General features: G+C 49.8%; 1 protein-coding gene across 1 annotated transcript; it reads left to right on the top strand.

The window, feature by feature from the left end:
- Positions 1 to 6186: 6186 nt before the first annotated feature.
- On the top strand, positions 6187 to 8990 carry ZNF408 (zinc finger protein 408; the record flags this gene model as incomplete). Its single annotated transcript, XM_072619994.1, is given in 8 exon segments — positions 6187 to 6486; positions 6617 to 6670; positions 7309 to 7888; positions 7891 to 8017; positions 8019 to 8279; positions 8281 to 8670; positions 8672 to 8820; positions 8823 to 8990. Coding segments are annotated over 8 exon segments (1935 nt in total), but the record flags the coding sequence as incomplete, so codon positions are not given.
- Between the last annotated feature and the right edge of the window lie 7184 nt (positions 8991 to 16174).

Genomic DNA, 16174 nt, shown 5'->3' with positions numbered 1-16174 from the left:
TCTTTGAGAATGAAGGACAAGCACACATCCCAAAGAGACTGAAAAAAAGAAAAGGACTTATATGTACAAAAATACTTGTATCAGCTCTTTTTGTGGTGACAAAGAATTAGAAATTAAGGGATGTCCATCACTTGGGGAATACGAGAATAACGTGTATAAGGTTGTGATGGAATATTATTGTGCTATAAGAAATGAGTAGGGTGCTCTCGGAAAAACCTGGACTTGCATGAACTGATGCAAAGTGAAATGAGAGCCGGAACAGTGTATGTAGCAGAAGGCCTGCCTCCACACACGGGCTTGGTGATGTGGTGAAGAAGAAAGACACGGGAGGCGGGGAAAGATGGACCAATTCCATTTATTGATCCAAGGGTTAGGGTATATATAGACAGAAACTGCGAGTCTACGTGAGATTCTTCTGTCTCCCAGTGATTTGGCCAGTCTTATTGTCTTTAAAGACTGTTAGCCTAGGGGGCATCTATTTTACATATCCCTTGTTTTCTGTAATTCTCGTTTGTCTCAGGGAGATAGCAACATCCAGGGGTCATGGAGAGCCATTCTGGATGATAAGGAGCACAGTCTCAAAGAACAGTTTCCCCAAAGGTCTTTCCTGATCTTGTCCACCGCACTCCACCCTGGTCCTCAACAATTGTATACAGTGTTGACCTGAAAACTTGGTTAAAGAAAAGGCAACAGGCTAAATGCATACATTTTATGATTTAATTAATTAATCAATTCCCTATTAAAGAAAACGGTAACATAATGCATTATGGAGCCAGAAATGTTCTGGCTACCGATACAAAGAACTGGGAAGCCTTAAATATGTTTTTAGGGCAAAGAAGTGTTCTGTGTCCTTCAGATTTATGATCTCCATGAATGATTAACTACACCATTAGAAAGGAATTTCTTAATTGCATAGGTTGTGTTGACCTGAAAACTTGTTGAAGAAAAGGCAACATGGCTAAATGCATACATTTTATGATTTAATTAATTAATTGATTAATTCCCCATAAAGAAAACAGTTACATAATGCATTATGGAGCCAGAAATGTTCTGGCTACCCAGTGCAGAAATCTTCTGGCCTATATACATTTTGCCGTGAGAAAAGAACTCTCCTAGTTGAACAAATCATAAATTCAGTAAGACAGGACAATTAACAAAGCAATATTGGTCAGGCCTTGGGATTCCAAGCTGGGTAAACATATGTCTTGGAAATGTAAGTGGTGGGCTTCCTGCCCTAAACAGGTAACTGACATAGGAAAGGGTAAACAAAGTTCAATAGAAATTACGACCTAAGATGTCTGTGTTTTCTTTACCATTAACATGCCATAACATAGTATATGTCTACAAATATTAAGATATGGAAAACGTCCCATTATTCAAGATAGTGTCTTAGGTTAAAGGTCTCTTAAGGAATGTAAGTCAGCCCTGGCAGGCTTTTGTTGACATAGGAAGAGGCATTCTCTGAGTTTGCTTCAGAGAGAACAAAGAGATTATTCCAAAATTTTATATTAAACATTATCAACAGTAAGAGTAATACTGTATGATGATCAACTGTGAATGATTCAGCTAGCCTCAGCAGTGATCCGAGACTATTCTGAAGGACTTATGATGAAAAAAACTCTCCATCTCAAGAGAAAGAACTGATGGAGTCTGAATGCAGATCAAAGCATATTTTTTTCTCTATTTTTCTTGTGGGTTTTTTTGTCTATGTTTTCTTTCACAATATGACTAACTTGGAAATGTGCTGTGCGTGACTATACATGCATAATCTATATAAAATTGCCTTCTTGAGAGAGAGAAGGGGAGGAGAAGAAAAGGGAAAAAGAATGTGGAAGTCAAAAAAATTTTAAATGAACGTTAAAGTTTGTAATTGGGGGAAAATATTAAAAAAATTTTTAAGGAAAAAAAAGTCTCTGGTCAACAAGCATGTATTTGTGATGCACCTGCTTTCCCAGGAACAGGGGCAGCTGGGGGGCGGTGGATGAAGTCTGGGCCTGGAGTCTTGAAGACCCATCTTCCTGAGTTCCAATCTGGCCTCCAATACTTACTAGGACTTTGACGCCAGAGCTCAAGGTCTTCCCCCACCCGTTAATAGACCTCACCTATAGCCCTTGGAGAGAAGCTTGCTTAGGGGAAGCTCGTTTTGTAGCAAGGCCCACACCTCTTGTTCGTTGCTAGAGGCAGAGTCAAGAGGGTCAGTGCCCTGCGGTCCTGAAGAATGTATATGTTGGTGCCAACTCTGCATGTAATGGTCAGACGTGGAGCCATCTGTTGATCTGGGATGTACGTATTGCTCATGGTCGGACCGAAGCCCTGTCTGTGGGTCATTTCCCTGCTTGTATTTCCTCTGTTGGGGCACGGGATTAAAGAACGTTCTTTTAGGAAAGCAGGCCCTCCTGGGGTCGGGGCTCGCTGCCAGTCACTTCACCCTGTCTGCCTCAGTGTCCTCATCTATAAAACGAGCTGGAGAAGGGAATGGCCAAGAAAACCCTGGGGGTCACGAAGAGCCTGACCTGGAAAACACCACCGGCGTCTAGCGATCCGAGGAGACACCGTCTGAAGGCTGTGCCAGCCCTCCGGGGCTGCGGAGATGCTGGCTGCTGTCACCGGCATCCCCACTAGGAAGGACTCCCGGTGAGAACACCCCCTCCCCAAGCGCAGATCGCCACCCGCCCCTCCCGGCAGCCGCAGACTTGCTCGGGGCGCTCTATCTGCCCCAGAATGTGTCCCATTAATCGCCTGCGGTGTTCCAGGAACACAAAGCCCAGAGAGTCACTGCCTTCTGGGGGCCTCGGCTCCTCCGGCCTCAGTTTCCCCTGGTGTTCAGTGAGGGCTGGACCCATGATCTCTGGGGTGCCGGGGGGCGCGGTGAGGAGTGCGCTGGGAACCCCGTCACAGCAGCGGAAGGCCTGCCACGTGCCACGCGCGGGCGGAGCCAGAGGCGCGGGGCGGGGCCGAGGGGCACGGGCCTCAGCTTCCTCCTCTGTAAGAGGCCGCCCAGGCTCCCCGCGCCCTCCCTCCCCTGGGGCGTGGAAAGACCTAGGTTCGAGTCCCGGCTGCGCCTCCGCTTCTGGCTGGGCCCCGACCTTGTGCGCTCGAGCTGACGTGCCCCGCCCCCGGGGACTGCCCCGCCCTTCCCCTCCGTGCCCCGCCCCCGGGGACTGCCCCGCCCTCCCCCTCCGTGCCCCGCCCCTGGTGACTGCCCCGCCCCCCCGTGACTGCCCCGCCCTTCCCCTCCGTGCCCCGCCCCTGGTGACTGCCCCGCCCCCCCCCCGTGACTGCTCCGCCCTCCCCCTCCGTGCCCCGCCCCTGGTGACTGCCCCGCCCCCCCCCGTGACTGCCCCGCCCTTCCCCTCCGTGCCCCGCCCCTGGTGACTGCCCCGCCCCCCCCCGTGACTGCCCCGCCCTCCCCCTCCGTGCCCCGCCCCTGGTGACTGCCCCGCCCCCCCCCGTGACTGCCCCGCCCTTCCCCTCCGTGCCCCGCCCCTGGTGACTGCCCCGCCCCCCCCCGTGACTGCCCCGCCCTTCCCCTCCGTGCCCCGCCCCTGGTGACTGCCCCGCCCCCCCGTGACTGCCCCGCCCTTCCCCTCCGTGCCCCGCCCCCCCGTGACTGCCCCGCCCCCCCCGTGACTGCCCCGCCCTCCCCCTCCGTGCCCCGCCCCTGGTGACTGCCCCGCCCTTCCCCTCCGTGCCCCGCCCCCCCGGGGACTGCCCCGCCCCCCCCGTGACTGCCCCGCCCTCCCCCTCCGTGCCCCGCCCCTGGTGACTGCCCCGCCCCCCCGTGACTGCCCCGCCCTTCCCCTCCGTGCCCCGCCCCTGGTGACTGCCCCGCCCCCCCGTGACTGCCCCGCCCTTCCCCTCCGTGCCCCGCCCCCCCGTGACTGCCCCGCCCCCCCCCGTGACTGCCCCGCCCTCCCCCTCCGTGCCCCGCCCCTGGTGACTGCCCCGCCCTTCCCCTCCGTGCCCCGCCCCCCCGGGGACTGCCCCGCCCCCCCCCGTGACTGCCCCGCCCCCTCATGAATATGCAAAGTGCCTAAGGCCCGAGCGCTTGGGTTCCAGAGGCCACTCTTGGCTCCCGGAGCCAACCTGGCGGAGACAAAAGTCTCCTGACCCTGTGATTACCTGTGGGCGTGCCTCAGTTTCCCTGTTGTCCGGTTGGCATGGTCGGAATAGCACCCCCTCCTCTAAACTGCCATAGAAACCACAGGCCATAGGCTCCGGGCCAGGCCTGGCTGTGGCGGCTGGCACACTGGGTATCTGATAAACGGTCATTTCCGATTGATCGATCGCCGTCTGACGCATCTGGTCTCTTCCGAAGCGCCCGTACCTCGAGTGGCCTCGTCAGGAGCGCGTCTGGTGGCTCCCTGTGTCCCACGGAGCTCCGTGAGGGCACCCCCATGCCCAGGCCTGCGTGCTCACCCCATACGATGCCCGGGATGTCCGCGAGGGCACCCCCGTGCCCAGGCCTGCGTGCTCACCCCATACAACGCCAGGCATCTCCGCGAGGGCACCCCCGTGCCCAGGCCTGCGTGCTCACCCCATATGATGCCCGGGATGTCCGCGAGGGCACCCCCGTGCCCAGGCCTGCGTGCTCACCCCATACAACGCCCGGGATCTCCGCGAGGGCACCCACCGTGCCCAGGCCTGTGTTTCTTGTCACCCCCAGGGCGGTGCCCTGCATGAAGGAGGCGCTCAGTTCAAATCTGGCCCCGGACACTTACTAAGCTGTGTGACCCTGTTTGCCTCTGTTTCCTCATCTGTAAAATGGGCTGAAGAAGCAAATGGCAAACCACACTAAATGGGGTCATGAAGAGCCAGACCCCACGAGGCCACGACAGAAATGTGCCAGCCTCTGTTGTTTGTCGTTCGTCCATGAAGATCATGAAGAGGGCGTTGGGAAGCGATGCCACAACGTGCAAGTGAAGTGGATTTCAGTGAGGGAGGGAGGGCAGCGCAGGGCAAAGTCACCAGCCTCACTTTCTCCTCCTGAGTCGTTTGAGTCCAGTGGCCAGATATCGACCAGGAGGACTGGAGATGGCCCAGGATGCAGTGAGGACCTTGGCCTTTATAAAGGGAATCTTTAACAGGTTGAGATTGACTTGAGGCAACACCCATTCAGGGATCAAGGCTCAAGGAGAAATGAGGCAGAGAATGGTCTCTTTTACCTAGCAAAAAAAAAAAAAGTCGGCCTGGGAAAGGAAGAACCTCGCTTTCTGGCCAGAACAGAAACAGTTGCGACTTACATTCATTCTGAACCAGTGCGGGCCCAAACAGTGACCAAGTAGGGCTTGGTCTGGGATCTGTTGTTGGCCAGTCAGTGAAGTCGGGGTTCAGGCTAGTCTTTAAGAAAGAAAAAGAAGTTTCAGATACTAAAATGTACATTCCTTTTGAGCAGGGAAGGAAAGAAGGCAGCGAGCTAGGAGTGTTGCACTTTGGTCCCCTGTGGGCAGCTCCTTTTCTACTCACAGAGGTGGTTGTCTGTCCTGTGTTCTCTGAGGACCCTGACTTCAGGGAGGTGATGCCATGGCATACAAGGGAACAGGATTTAAGTGAGAGACGGCTGTGCAGTCACCGACCTCACTCTAGGAGAGAGCCAAGTACCATGCTGAGCACTGAACGCACAAACAGAAAAGTGAAAGTGTCCCTAGCCTCAAAGAGCTCAAGTACTGACTGGGAGAGAGAGAATGCATTACAGAGGTTATAAAGTCATTAGGGTACGGCTGCAGGGTGGCTGGCAGGCGGTCCTCAGTCTTATAGGAAGGAGGCCTGGTTGCTGACTCCCTCCTCATTAAACGTGTGAGTGGTCATTGTAAGAACATCATTTCTCCGTGCCTCACTCTGGCCATCCGTGAAATGGGTAGTCACACTTGCCCAGCCTACCACACAGAGGGAGTCATTCCCTTAGTAAACATTTGTTTATTCCGCGAGAATCAAATGTGAAGCTGTGGAGGCGGTTGTGAGGATCAAATGAGATGGTGAATGTATAAGCATGTCAACTGTGAAACGTTATACAAGTTTAAAGTTCTCTTATTTCTTTCAGATGTCACTGGGCTTGTGGCAGGATGTGCGTTTATGGGAAGGCTGGGCCAGGTGAGTAGGAGTGAGATGGGGAAGTGGGTGAATCTGCCCTTTATAGCTGGGCAGGCACCATACTGCTGTGTTTCTTTTCACCAGAATATTTAGAAGGGGCTACGTTCTCAGTCAGTACCAGCATCTGAGAATTTAGCAGGGAGAATATCTAAGTGTGAAGCTCAAAGCTTTTGGGGAAAGTGGCTTCATGAGGGGCTCCTCGGCCTTGCTCACAGTTTGGTGCAACAGGGTCGCCGAGGGAAGGAGGGTAACGTGACCCCTGTGAGAATTGGGGAGAGGTTCCATGTGCAAGTGTCCCGGACGATCCCACTTGACTTTGAGCTGCTGCTGTGGTCCAGGGCTTCCCAACCCGGACCCAAGCTATGCAGAGGGGCCTCCACTGGCTGTGGGGTTGGGGCTGGAACCTGAAGAGCAGACCAGTGGGGTGTCTCCTGGAGGGGATACTACCAAGCCATGCACAGGTGTATTTTTTGTGAGGACAACCTGGGCGGGGCCTACAGTCTTTATGCCATGGGGGACCATCCAGAGACTAACTCCTGCCACTGTGGGCATCCTCCAGGAGGGCCCAGCCCGGATCCCAGTAAGATGCATTGAAGAGGAGAGACCACAGATGCCAAGAGGCCTCAGAATACAGAGCACTGGGCTTGGTGTCAGGAGGACCCGAGTACAAATCCTACCTTAGATATTGCCTATCAATGATACCCTGGGCTTTTCACTTAACCTCTACCTGCCTCAGTTTCTTTAGATGTAAAATGGAGTTAATAACAGGCCCTACACCCCAGAAAGTCCAATGAGATTGTAAAGCTCTTAGCCCAACATCTGGTACATAGTAGGTACTTAATAATGGCTCATTCCCTTTCCCCTCAAAATCCAAAGGTGAGTCAGTCCACCTGTCTGAAATTCAGTTTCACCAGCTTTAAGACAGGGGTCCCAGTCTTTATATCCTCTGCATCTTGAGATGGCTGTGAAGAAAGTCCCTTCTAAACTTTAAACCTCCTTCTTTTAAAAAGAGTACTTTATTTTTTTCCCAGTTACATGTAAAGACAATTTTTAACATTTCATTTTTAAAATTTTGGAGTTCCAAATTTTCTCCCTCTCCCTAAGATGGTAGGTAATTTGATATAGGTTGCATATGTGCAAGCATGTAAACATATTTCCATATCAGTCATGTTTAAACCTCCTTGATGTGAGTTGTTACTGCCTAAGTGAAGTTTTCAGACTGGTTGGGAGAAGATTACGCATGCCCTGGGATGCCTGAGGCTGCTCTCATCTTCAGTCCATTCCCCAGAGGTGTGTGCCATTGCCTCACCTGGGGAGCCAGGCTGGGATGGGACAGCTGCCTCATCCTGTTCTGTGCTGGCCCCACTCTCCTCCCCTTCCCTTTCAGCCATCCCTCCCCAGTGGGAGCCTGCCATGGAAGAAGCAGTGACAGAGCCCCCAGAGCCAAGTCCCAGGGAGAGATTCCCCACAGGCCCTCAGCCCCCAGACCTCCAGAAGCACATTGAGGAGGAAGGATAGGATGAGAAGACGGAAGGAAAAACAGTTCCTCTGCCAGACAGCCCCAGAGAGGGGGTTCGGCTGCCCAGGAGCAGCCCATCTGTAGGTCCCAGTGATGTGGCCGCCTCACCCATGGCTCCTGGCAGGGGCCCTTTGCTCAGCCCCCACCTGGCTAACAAATCCTGTAAGTTGTTGGGCCCTGGGAGTCAGGGCTTCCCAGGTATCAAGAGTCTGTGTCCCCAAGACCTCCAGGATGGAAAGGACAAGGCCTTGCGCTTCACCATGTCTCCGGGGGCAGGATGTGCTACCATTGTGCCATGTGCAGCAAGGCCTTCCTGCAGCTCTGCCACCTGAAGAAACACCGGTTTGTGCATGCCAGGCACAAGCCATTCCTCTGCACAGAATGTGGTAAGAGCTACAGTTCTGAGGAGACATCAGGGAGTTCGATCCTTCACCTGCCCTCAGTGTGACAAGGCCTATGGCACCCTTCAAGACCTACACAAGCACTGAGTGGTGCACTCAGGTGCCCACCTGTTTCCATGTGACCAGTATGAGAAGGCCTTCACCCATTGACCTTCCTTGTGGCCCCATCTCAAGATGCACCAAGTGCCTGCTGCCTCCAGCCCATGCCTCTGCCCCATCTATGGACACCCCCTGGCCAACCAAGGCTCCCTGCAGAACCACATGTGCCTCCCTGTGCCCCCAGTGTGACCCGGGCCTTTTGCCAGTGCTGGGACACCTGTGCCTCCACACTGACAGTCAGCCCTACCACTGTCTGTACTACACCGTCGCCTTCCCCCAGCTGCAGGAGCTTTGGAAACCCCTCATCTCTCACACAGGTGAGGCCCATCTCTGCTCAGGGTGTGGAGAAGCCTTGCAGCATCCCCACACGCTCCAACACCTGCACTCTGGCAAAAGGCCCTTTCCCTGCCTGCAGTGTAGCCAGGCATACACTCTGGCCACCAAGCTGTGACACCACCTCAGGTCTCACTTGGCAGGCAAGCCTTTCAGCTGCCCAACCTATGGCATGGGCTACACCGTATTGCAGGGCCTCAAAAGGCACCAGCTCAGCCACCAGACTAAGCCTCTCCAGGCCAGCCAGGCCTATGGAGGTCTTACCCCAGGCAGATACAGAGCTGCCAGTCACCCCAAGTAAAGGGGATTCCTCCCTCACTCCAGCCTCACTCCCTGCCTGTGTCATGGAGATCACCACGTCAGAGAGTGAGGACAGATGGGACAGAAAGAGCCAAGCCCCGGGAACAGCCTGGCCCTCATTCAAGAGAGTAGAGTGGGGTTCAGCACTCACTGAGGTGGAGGAAGTGGAGATGGCCCGATTACCCCCCTCACACGAAGTCCTAGCATAGAAAGATGTCTGTTTCCTTGCTGCTTTGTGCTGAGTGTCTCCCTGGACCCAATCTTTGTCTGTATTGTCTGACTGGGAGCAGGAGAAGGTCAGATGTCCCTCCCCAGGCATGACCTTGGCCAACCTTTGGAAAGCTCCTGGTCTTCTATTGGTGAGAGTTGTAATCTGCTCTGAGTCCAGTTCTCCCAGAGGCTCAGCTGGGGTGTCAGGTGTCTGCACACTTAGCCTGGGAATTGAACCTCAGATTAGACAGAAGCTTCCCACCTGAGGCTTGTAAGCGGGTCACTCCTCTCACCAGGGAGGCTTGGGAATCTGCTGCGAGAATGGAAAGGTGGGAGCCGCATTGGGCTGTCTAAGAGGCTTCCGGCCTGAGTCAGGCGCTTCCCTGTCAGGAATAGGGTCATGTGACCTCCTTTCTCAGCTCACCAGGCCCCAGCGGAATAAACCAGCTGGCTTCAGTCAGTCAGCAAATGTTAATTAAGCACCCATTCTGTGCCAGGGATTGTGTTCCATTATGGGGATACAAAGAAAGGCAGAAATGATCTGTTTTTTGTTATACAAAAACAGACTGAACAACTCTTGGTGAAATTGGAGGAAAACCTGTGTTCAAATCTTGACTCAGACCTAGTGGTGTGACCCTGGGCAAGTCACTGATTGCTATGAGCCTTCATTTTCAAATGGAATAGTAACCGGATTAGGATCCAGTGAGATGGTGTCTATCAAGAGCTCTGTAAATTTTAGCTGTGATTATTGGTGGAACACTACTTTGGAAGGGGCCAGATGTTGATAACAGCTGGTGTTTAGATAAAGGTTCATTGAACATCTTGGATGCCCTGTCATTTGCTCCAACAGAACCCTGTGGGTTAAATGATTCCCATCTTTGAAATGAGTAAATTGAGGCTCCTAAATAGAACTTGAGGAGCAAGTTCATAGTGGATAACTTGATTAGAGGCTAATGCAAAGGTCCGACTGTCTTGAGCTTTTTACCCAGTCACAGAGAGTATGAACCCTGGTTCTCATGGAGCCACAGTTGAGGGTAGTAGTATTAGACACTGAGTGCTTGCTTGGGACTGGCACGCTCTCTTTGTGTAGGGGATTTTAAAAAGTAGGAGATGTAGTCCTTCCTCCAAAGGAATTCAAGATCCATTGGTCAAAATGGCACAAGACAATTGAGGCATGTGGGAGAGTTTAAAAGGCCCTAAGGCTGACAGGATTGAAAAAAGCCTTACTCTGTGCCGGTCACCAAGACAAGTGCTGGGGTGCAGCATAGACATTAGCCCCTTCTCTGGCTTCCCTCCCACCCGCTCCAGGTTGCCTTTCTTCATGTTACTGGTCAGAGGAAAGACGAAAAAGTGAACGGAGAGGGTAGATGCCAACCCTGACAACTAGCCTCAGCACTGGAAGCAGGCTTCTGAAATGATCTCATCCAGCTTCCTCACCATACACAGAAGTAAACAGGCTTTGCCCAAGGGCCTCGCACCAGTCAGGTACAGCCAGGGAGAGACTTGAGTCTCCTGCTCTGGCCAGGGCTCCTTTTCAGTAAAGGATGAGACCACAGGCCGGGGATTTATTGTTGGAGTGACTCGAATTCTTTGCTACCGTGAAATTCTCTAAGAGGAAGAGCCCTCATCCCATCGCTCCCCAAGCAGCATTTTGAGGAGACAGCCTATGTAGATTATAAAAAAATCCAAATTTGAAGGAGAGCAAAATGATTCTGTTTAAGATTTGTTAGGTTAGAGTTCCATTTTGCGTTGGGTATGAAGTATAGTGCTATGGGACCCAAATCAATATGTACAGAACATTTATTCTCATTTTTAAGAGTGGAAAGAGCCCTAAATCTGTAGTCAAAAGAGCTGCCTGTTAATCGTGTTTCTCCCATCTATAAAAAGGGCATGCTAGACAAGTTGGTCTCTCTGGGCCCTTCCAGCTCAAATGTTCTATGTTACTAACTTACACTCATTTAGTGATTCCAGATTTGCAAGCATTATATTACTGAGGGACAGGAGGATAATCAGCCCTGGAGTCAAGAAGACCTGGTTTCAGGTCCGGCTGATGACACATTAGTTGTGTGACCATGGACAAGCCATTAACTTAGTGCCCCCAGCAATCCTCTAAAAGATCTCTATTGGTGGAAGAAGTTCCATGTCAGCAGGTTCCCAAACAAACTCAGGTCCTGACCAAAGCAAAGATCCCTGGGGTGGAGCTAGCATTCATATTTTCATCCTTATTTTACTAAAACTGAGAAAGTTCTAAGATTATTGAGCTTTCAGAGTTGAAAGGAATTACCTTAAAGATCATTTGGTGATTTTCATAGTGTGGTCAAGGGGGTCTCTGAGACCCTTTCAATAGACCTGTGAGGTCAAAACTATTTTCACAGTAATACTAAGACATTTTAATTTTTAATACAATATCAACAGATAAAACCCACATAAAATCTTGAGGAAGGGCGGGGGGGGGGTCCTCAATTTGAGTGAAAAAGGGTCCTGAGACCAGAAAGTCTGAAAACAGCTGCTTTAGTCCAACCTCAGTTTACAGAGGAGGAAATTCAGCATCATCAAGGTAAAGAGACTTACCCAAGGTCACACAACCATAAATCATGAAATTACACAGGAGGAGAGTTGGAAGGGGTATCCGTGACCCTCTAGTCCAGCCTGGACCTAAAAGGAATCCTTAGTGTAATATTGGATGGCCCATCAAGTGTTCATCCAATGTCTTCTTGAAGACCTTAACAAGGGGAAGCTAAGCACCTCTGAAAGCATCCCATTCCGGTTTTGGATAGGACTAACTGGTAGCAAGTCTTTCCTGACACCAAGCTAACTGAGTTTGTTTCTTTGCAGTGCTACCAATTGTCTCTGGTTCTCGCCCCTGGGCCAAGCAGAACCAGCCTAACTTAGCCTCTTGCACGTGATGGCCCTTCAAATATTAAAAAAAAAACCCCAAAACTGCCGAGTCCCCTCTGACTCTTTTCTTTAGGAAAGCAATTGTATTTCCTTCAACCCACCGATCCTTACATGACGGACTCAAGGTGCTTCCCAGTCTGGCTGTCCTTCTCTGGACACTGCAGCTTGTTGGCGCCCAAAACTGAACACAGTACTGCAGGTGAGTCAGCTCCACAGATGTGGAAGCTCTGCCTCCCAACATGGCCCAGGATCTTACTAGCTTCTTTGGCAGCCTCATCACACTGTTGACTTTTGTTGACTTTGCAGTCCACAGAAACTCCCAGCTCTTTGTCATAACCGCTGTCTAACCTCGCGTTATTCGTGCCCCACTGTAAGACTACAGATTCACCCGGATGACCTCATCTGAATAGATTTATCCTGATGCTCTACCCTGTAAGTATCTTTAGGAATCTTGATTGTTCTCCCGTGTGTGTGTGTGTGTGTGTGTGTGTGTGTGTGTCTGTGTGCACCTGTGTGTCTGTGTGTGTCTGTGTGTGTGTCTGTGTGTGTCTGTGTGTGTCTGTGTCTGTGTGTCTCTGTGTGTGTGTGTCTCTGTGTGTGTCTGTGTGTCTGTGTGCTTTTGTGTCTGTGTGTCTGTGTGTCTCTGTGTGTGTCTGTGTGTGTCTCTGTGTCTGTGTGTGTCTCTGTGTGTGTGTCTGTGTGTGTGTCTGTGTGTGTTTCTGTGTGTGTCTGTGTGTGTGTGTCTGTGTGCACCTGTGTGTCTGTGTGTGTGTGTCTGTGTGTGTGTCTCTGTGTGTCTGTGTGTGTGTATCTGTGTGTGTCTGTGTGTGTCTGTGTGTGTCTGTGTGTGTGTGTCTCTGTGTGTGTGTGTCTGTGTGCTTTTGTGTCTGTGTGCGCCTGTGTGTCTGTGTGTGTCTGTGTGTCTCTGTGTGTGTCTGTGTGTGTCTCTGTGTCTGTGTGTGTGTCTCTGTGTGTGTCTGTGTGTGTCTATGTGTGTCTCTGTGTGTGTGTCTCTGTGTGTGTCTGTGTGTGTGTGTGTCTCTGTGTGTCTCTGTGTGTGTCTGTGTGTGTCTCTGTGTCTGTGTGTGTGTCTCTGTGTGTGTCTGTGTGTGTCTGTGTCTGTGTGTCTGTGTGTGTCTGTGTGCTTTTGTGTCCTAGCAGCTGGTGAACACGGTGTCTCTTCCTTGGAGTCACGGATGAAGACAGTAAACAGCCCAGGGCCCGCTGGGGATCCCTGGGACATGCTCCTGTGCCTTCTACCTCCTCTTGTCTGATTGTCTTTTGTATCACACTCTGCGGCCTTCCTAACATTCCCTCAGCTCTAACTTTATGTTCTATATTCTGCAGCTGTTTCCAACTCTTGCCCTTGTTTTACAACCTATTTTTTGGTCACGTTTATGAGTTAATATGCCTAACCGAACCATTTCAATTTTGATAATCTCACTACACAACCCCAAAATAAAAGTATGTTGCAGCTAATTGGAAGAATGGCTCCCAGAACTTCCTGAAGAGCCAATTAAAGTCAGTGAAATTGCTTTTAGTTTGCTGGACAATGAGTTATCTTGCCCTGCAGGGCTCAGGGTGAATATGAAACGAAAAGAATGTCGAAGATATCTCTCTAACTTTCGTACCAATGTCTTTTGCAAAGTATGGAAAGAGGGAGAGAAAAATTTTACAAAAACTTCCTCAGATCCTCCCAACTAAGTCAATGAGACTTAGGGTGCACTGCCCTCAGTGCAAGGAGGCCTAGAAAAGGTAGACCAGAAATTTGCTGGAAAATATGGTTGTAGAGTAAGAAATGAAGGAGGTCAAAGGCTTGTTGGCTGTTGGCAAGCATCATACCTACGTATCATGAATACTTTCCTTAGGAAGTAAGTCAGGAATGTTTAAGAAAATTTTTACATGTAATTGGGAAACATTTAATGAAATAAACTTTTCAAGTAAGCCAGGACACACTGATATGGAGAAGTACTGAAGGACAACAGCAAAATGAAATTAGTGATGGCCTCGGTCTAGGACATGGTCCTGGTTACTGATGTGGGAGGTGTTCAGGGATCAGCTGTCTAAGTGCCATTGGAAGGACAATTTATCACGGCAAATGGCAGACATTCACTGAATCAGAAGAATACATAGGCCAAGGCCTGGCATGAAGCTTCATCCTGACCTATTCAGATGGCCATCAACACTGAAAACCAGAAGGAGACAAAAAAAAAAGACCTTGAAGTCAATTCCCTATGTTTCCTTATAGGAGTTTAATTGATTAAAAAGTTATTATCTCAATTAGGAGGCACAGAATCCAGAGAGTGCTTTACCCAGAATATGCCTGATACAGCCAAACACAGGCCTGTATTGGTGAGCACAAATTCACTTGGAAAGCTGTGGAGAAGCAGTGGTGGAAGATTCAGAACTCGTCATCTCATAAAATGAGGGGGGGAAAATAAGTCTGTCGAAAACGTTGGCATGAGATCCAACTAAGCAGGATCTTTGCAAGAGTATTTATAGACAGAAATGAGGACAAGGGACAAAAAATAGAGCATATCACTTCCAGCATTTCCAGAACATTATATCTGGGCTCTTTTAACACCTTATTCTCCAGTGAGCCACATGAGTAAGGGACACAGTGCTGAACTATATAGGAAGCCAGGGACACCTGGAGCTGACCACGTACACACAGAAGGACTTTGTGCTTGTACAAGTCCAGTTTTGAAAGCTTTAAGATATTGGAAAGAGGGAAAGATACTAAACAGAGGGGAACAGTCACATAGGATATCACCAGAAAGGAAGGTCAAGACACCACTAATGACCTCCCATATTCCCACTTTTATCTTTATAAAATCCTTAAGAATGATCTGTCCGTATATCAAGATGATCCTTGATGACAATGGGAGAAAATGGGCAGTCTTTTCTAACAGTTTTCTACAGCATACTTCTGGTGCCAGCACATAGTAGGCTTGTAAGAAAGACTTAACCCAATTGAATTTTCCCCCAAAAATCAAAAGGTGTAGTAAATACAAGATCCCCTGGTATTAACTATTGATTACAAAAATATCGAATTCTTTGGAGCAAAGTGAAGTCTTACTGGATCTCTTCCAATAAGTTGTCTCTTGTGCAGATATTAAAAGGATATAAGACTTCTTGACAAATACAAAAAAGCTTTGTTTACTATTTCTCTGATTATTACTGATAAGCAGGGCATAAATCCAGGGAGATGTGTCCTTTGTACTCGGGGTACAAAGTGGAGGATGTTTATCATAGGATCCAAATGAAGGAGAGCTTCCCCATAGGTGGGATTCTTCTACGGTGTAACCCTCCAGATGTGCCTGTCTGTGAGTGACATTATGCTGTTCATATGTACACATAGGTAGACAGACATCTGTAGATATATATGTGTACATATGTACATAGGAACATAAAATCCCAACATATTAGAGCTTTCTCAATGGATACACAAAATGCAAAATATTTTGGATTAACAAAGCACACAGAAAATGCTAACTGAATGAAGAATTCTCCAGACTGACAACTGGATAGATAGCCCCTTGAGTTATTTCATCAACATGTATATTGATGTGTTTTGTGTGTGCATGTGTGTGTGTGTGTGTGTGTGTATGACAGCAGCTAGGTGGCACAGTGGATAGAGTCCCAGGTTTGGAGTCAGGAAGATCTGAGTTTAAATCTGACCTTAGACTCTTGCTAACTGTGAGACCCTGGGCAAGTCCCTTAGCCCTGTTTACCTAAGTTTCGTCATCTGTTCAATGAGCTGGAGAAGGAAATGGCAAAGCACTCCAGTGCTTTGTCAAGAAAACCCCAAATAGGGTCATGAAGAGTCAGACAAGACTGAACAACAACATATGTGTGTAAATACCTATTTATCTGGATAGATACAGAAGTAGATATAGAGACACATATGTGTACGCATGTATATTAGGTAGCACTACAGATAAAACAGTGAACTGTGCCCAGGACTGAATTGGGAGCAGACAGTGGTCTGGAATGCCTTTGAAAAGTTAGTCAGGACTTTCAATTATCCCACACGCTCAAAGACAGAAAAAAAAGCCACCTTAAAACAACTATTTCTGGAAAACCTGTGGCCATACTCCACACCAGTTCTCCTCAGTAACCTCACACCCACTGCTTTCATTCTCTAGAGAAGCGTTTGCCTGGCCCTATCAAGGAGACCTCCCCTTGCACTATCCTTTTTCTGGAAATGCCAAACCCTTGATCAGATGGATTCATCCACTCTTAACAGATAGGTCTTGTCCATCTGCTCTGCCATTCCTGTGTTCTGGTGATACTACATAGCCACAAGCCCTAGAAAGCAGGG

This window comes from Notamacropus eugenii, chromosome 6 (genome assembly GCF_028372415.1).
Source record: "Notamacropus eugenii isolate mMacEug1 chromosome 6, mMacEug1.pri_v2, whole genome shotgun sequence".
In the NCBI taxonomy this organism is placed as follows: domain Eukaryota; kingdom Metazoa; phylum Chordata; class Mammalia; order Diprotodontia; family Macropodidae; genus Notamacropus; species Notamacropus eugenii.
Note: the sequence above shows the minus strand (reverse complement) of the source record. Positions and strands in the feature narration are given on the sequence as shown.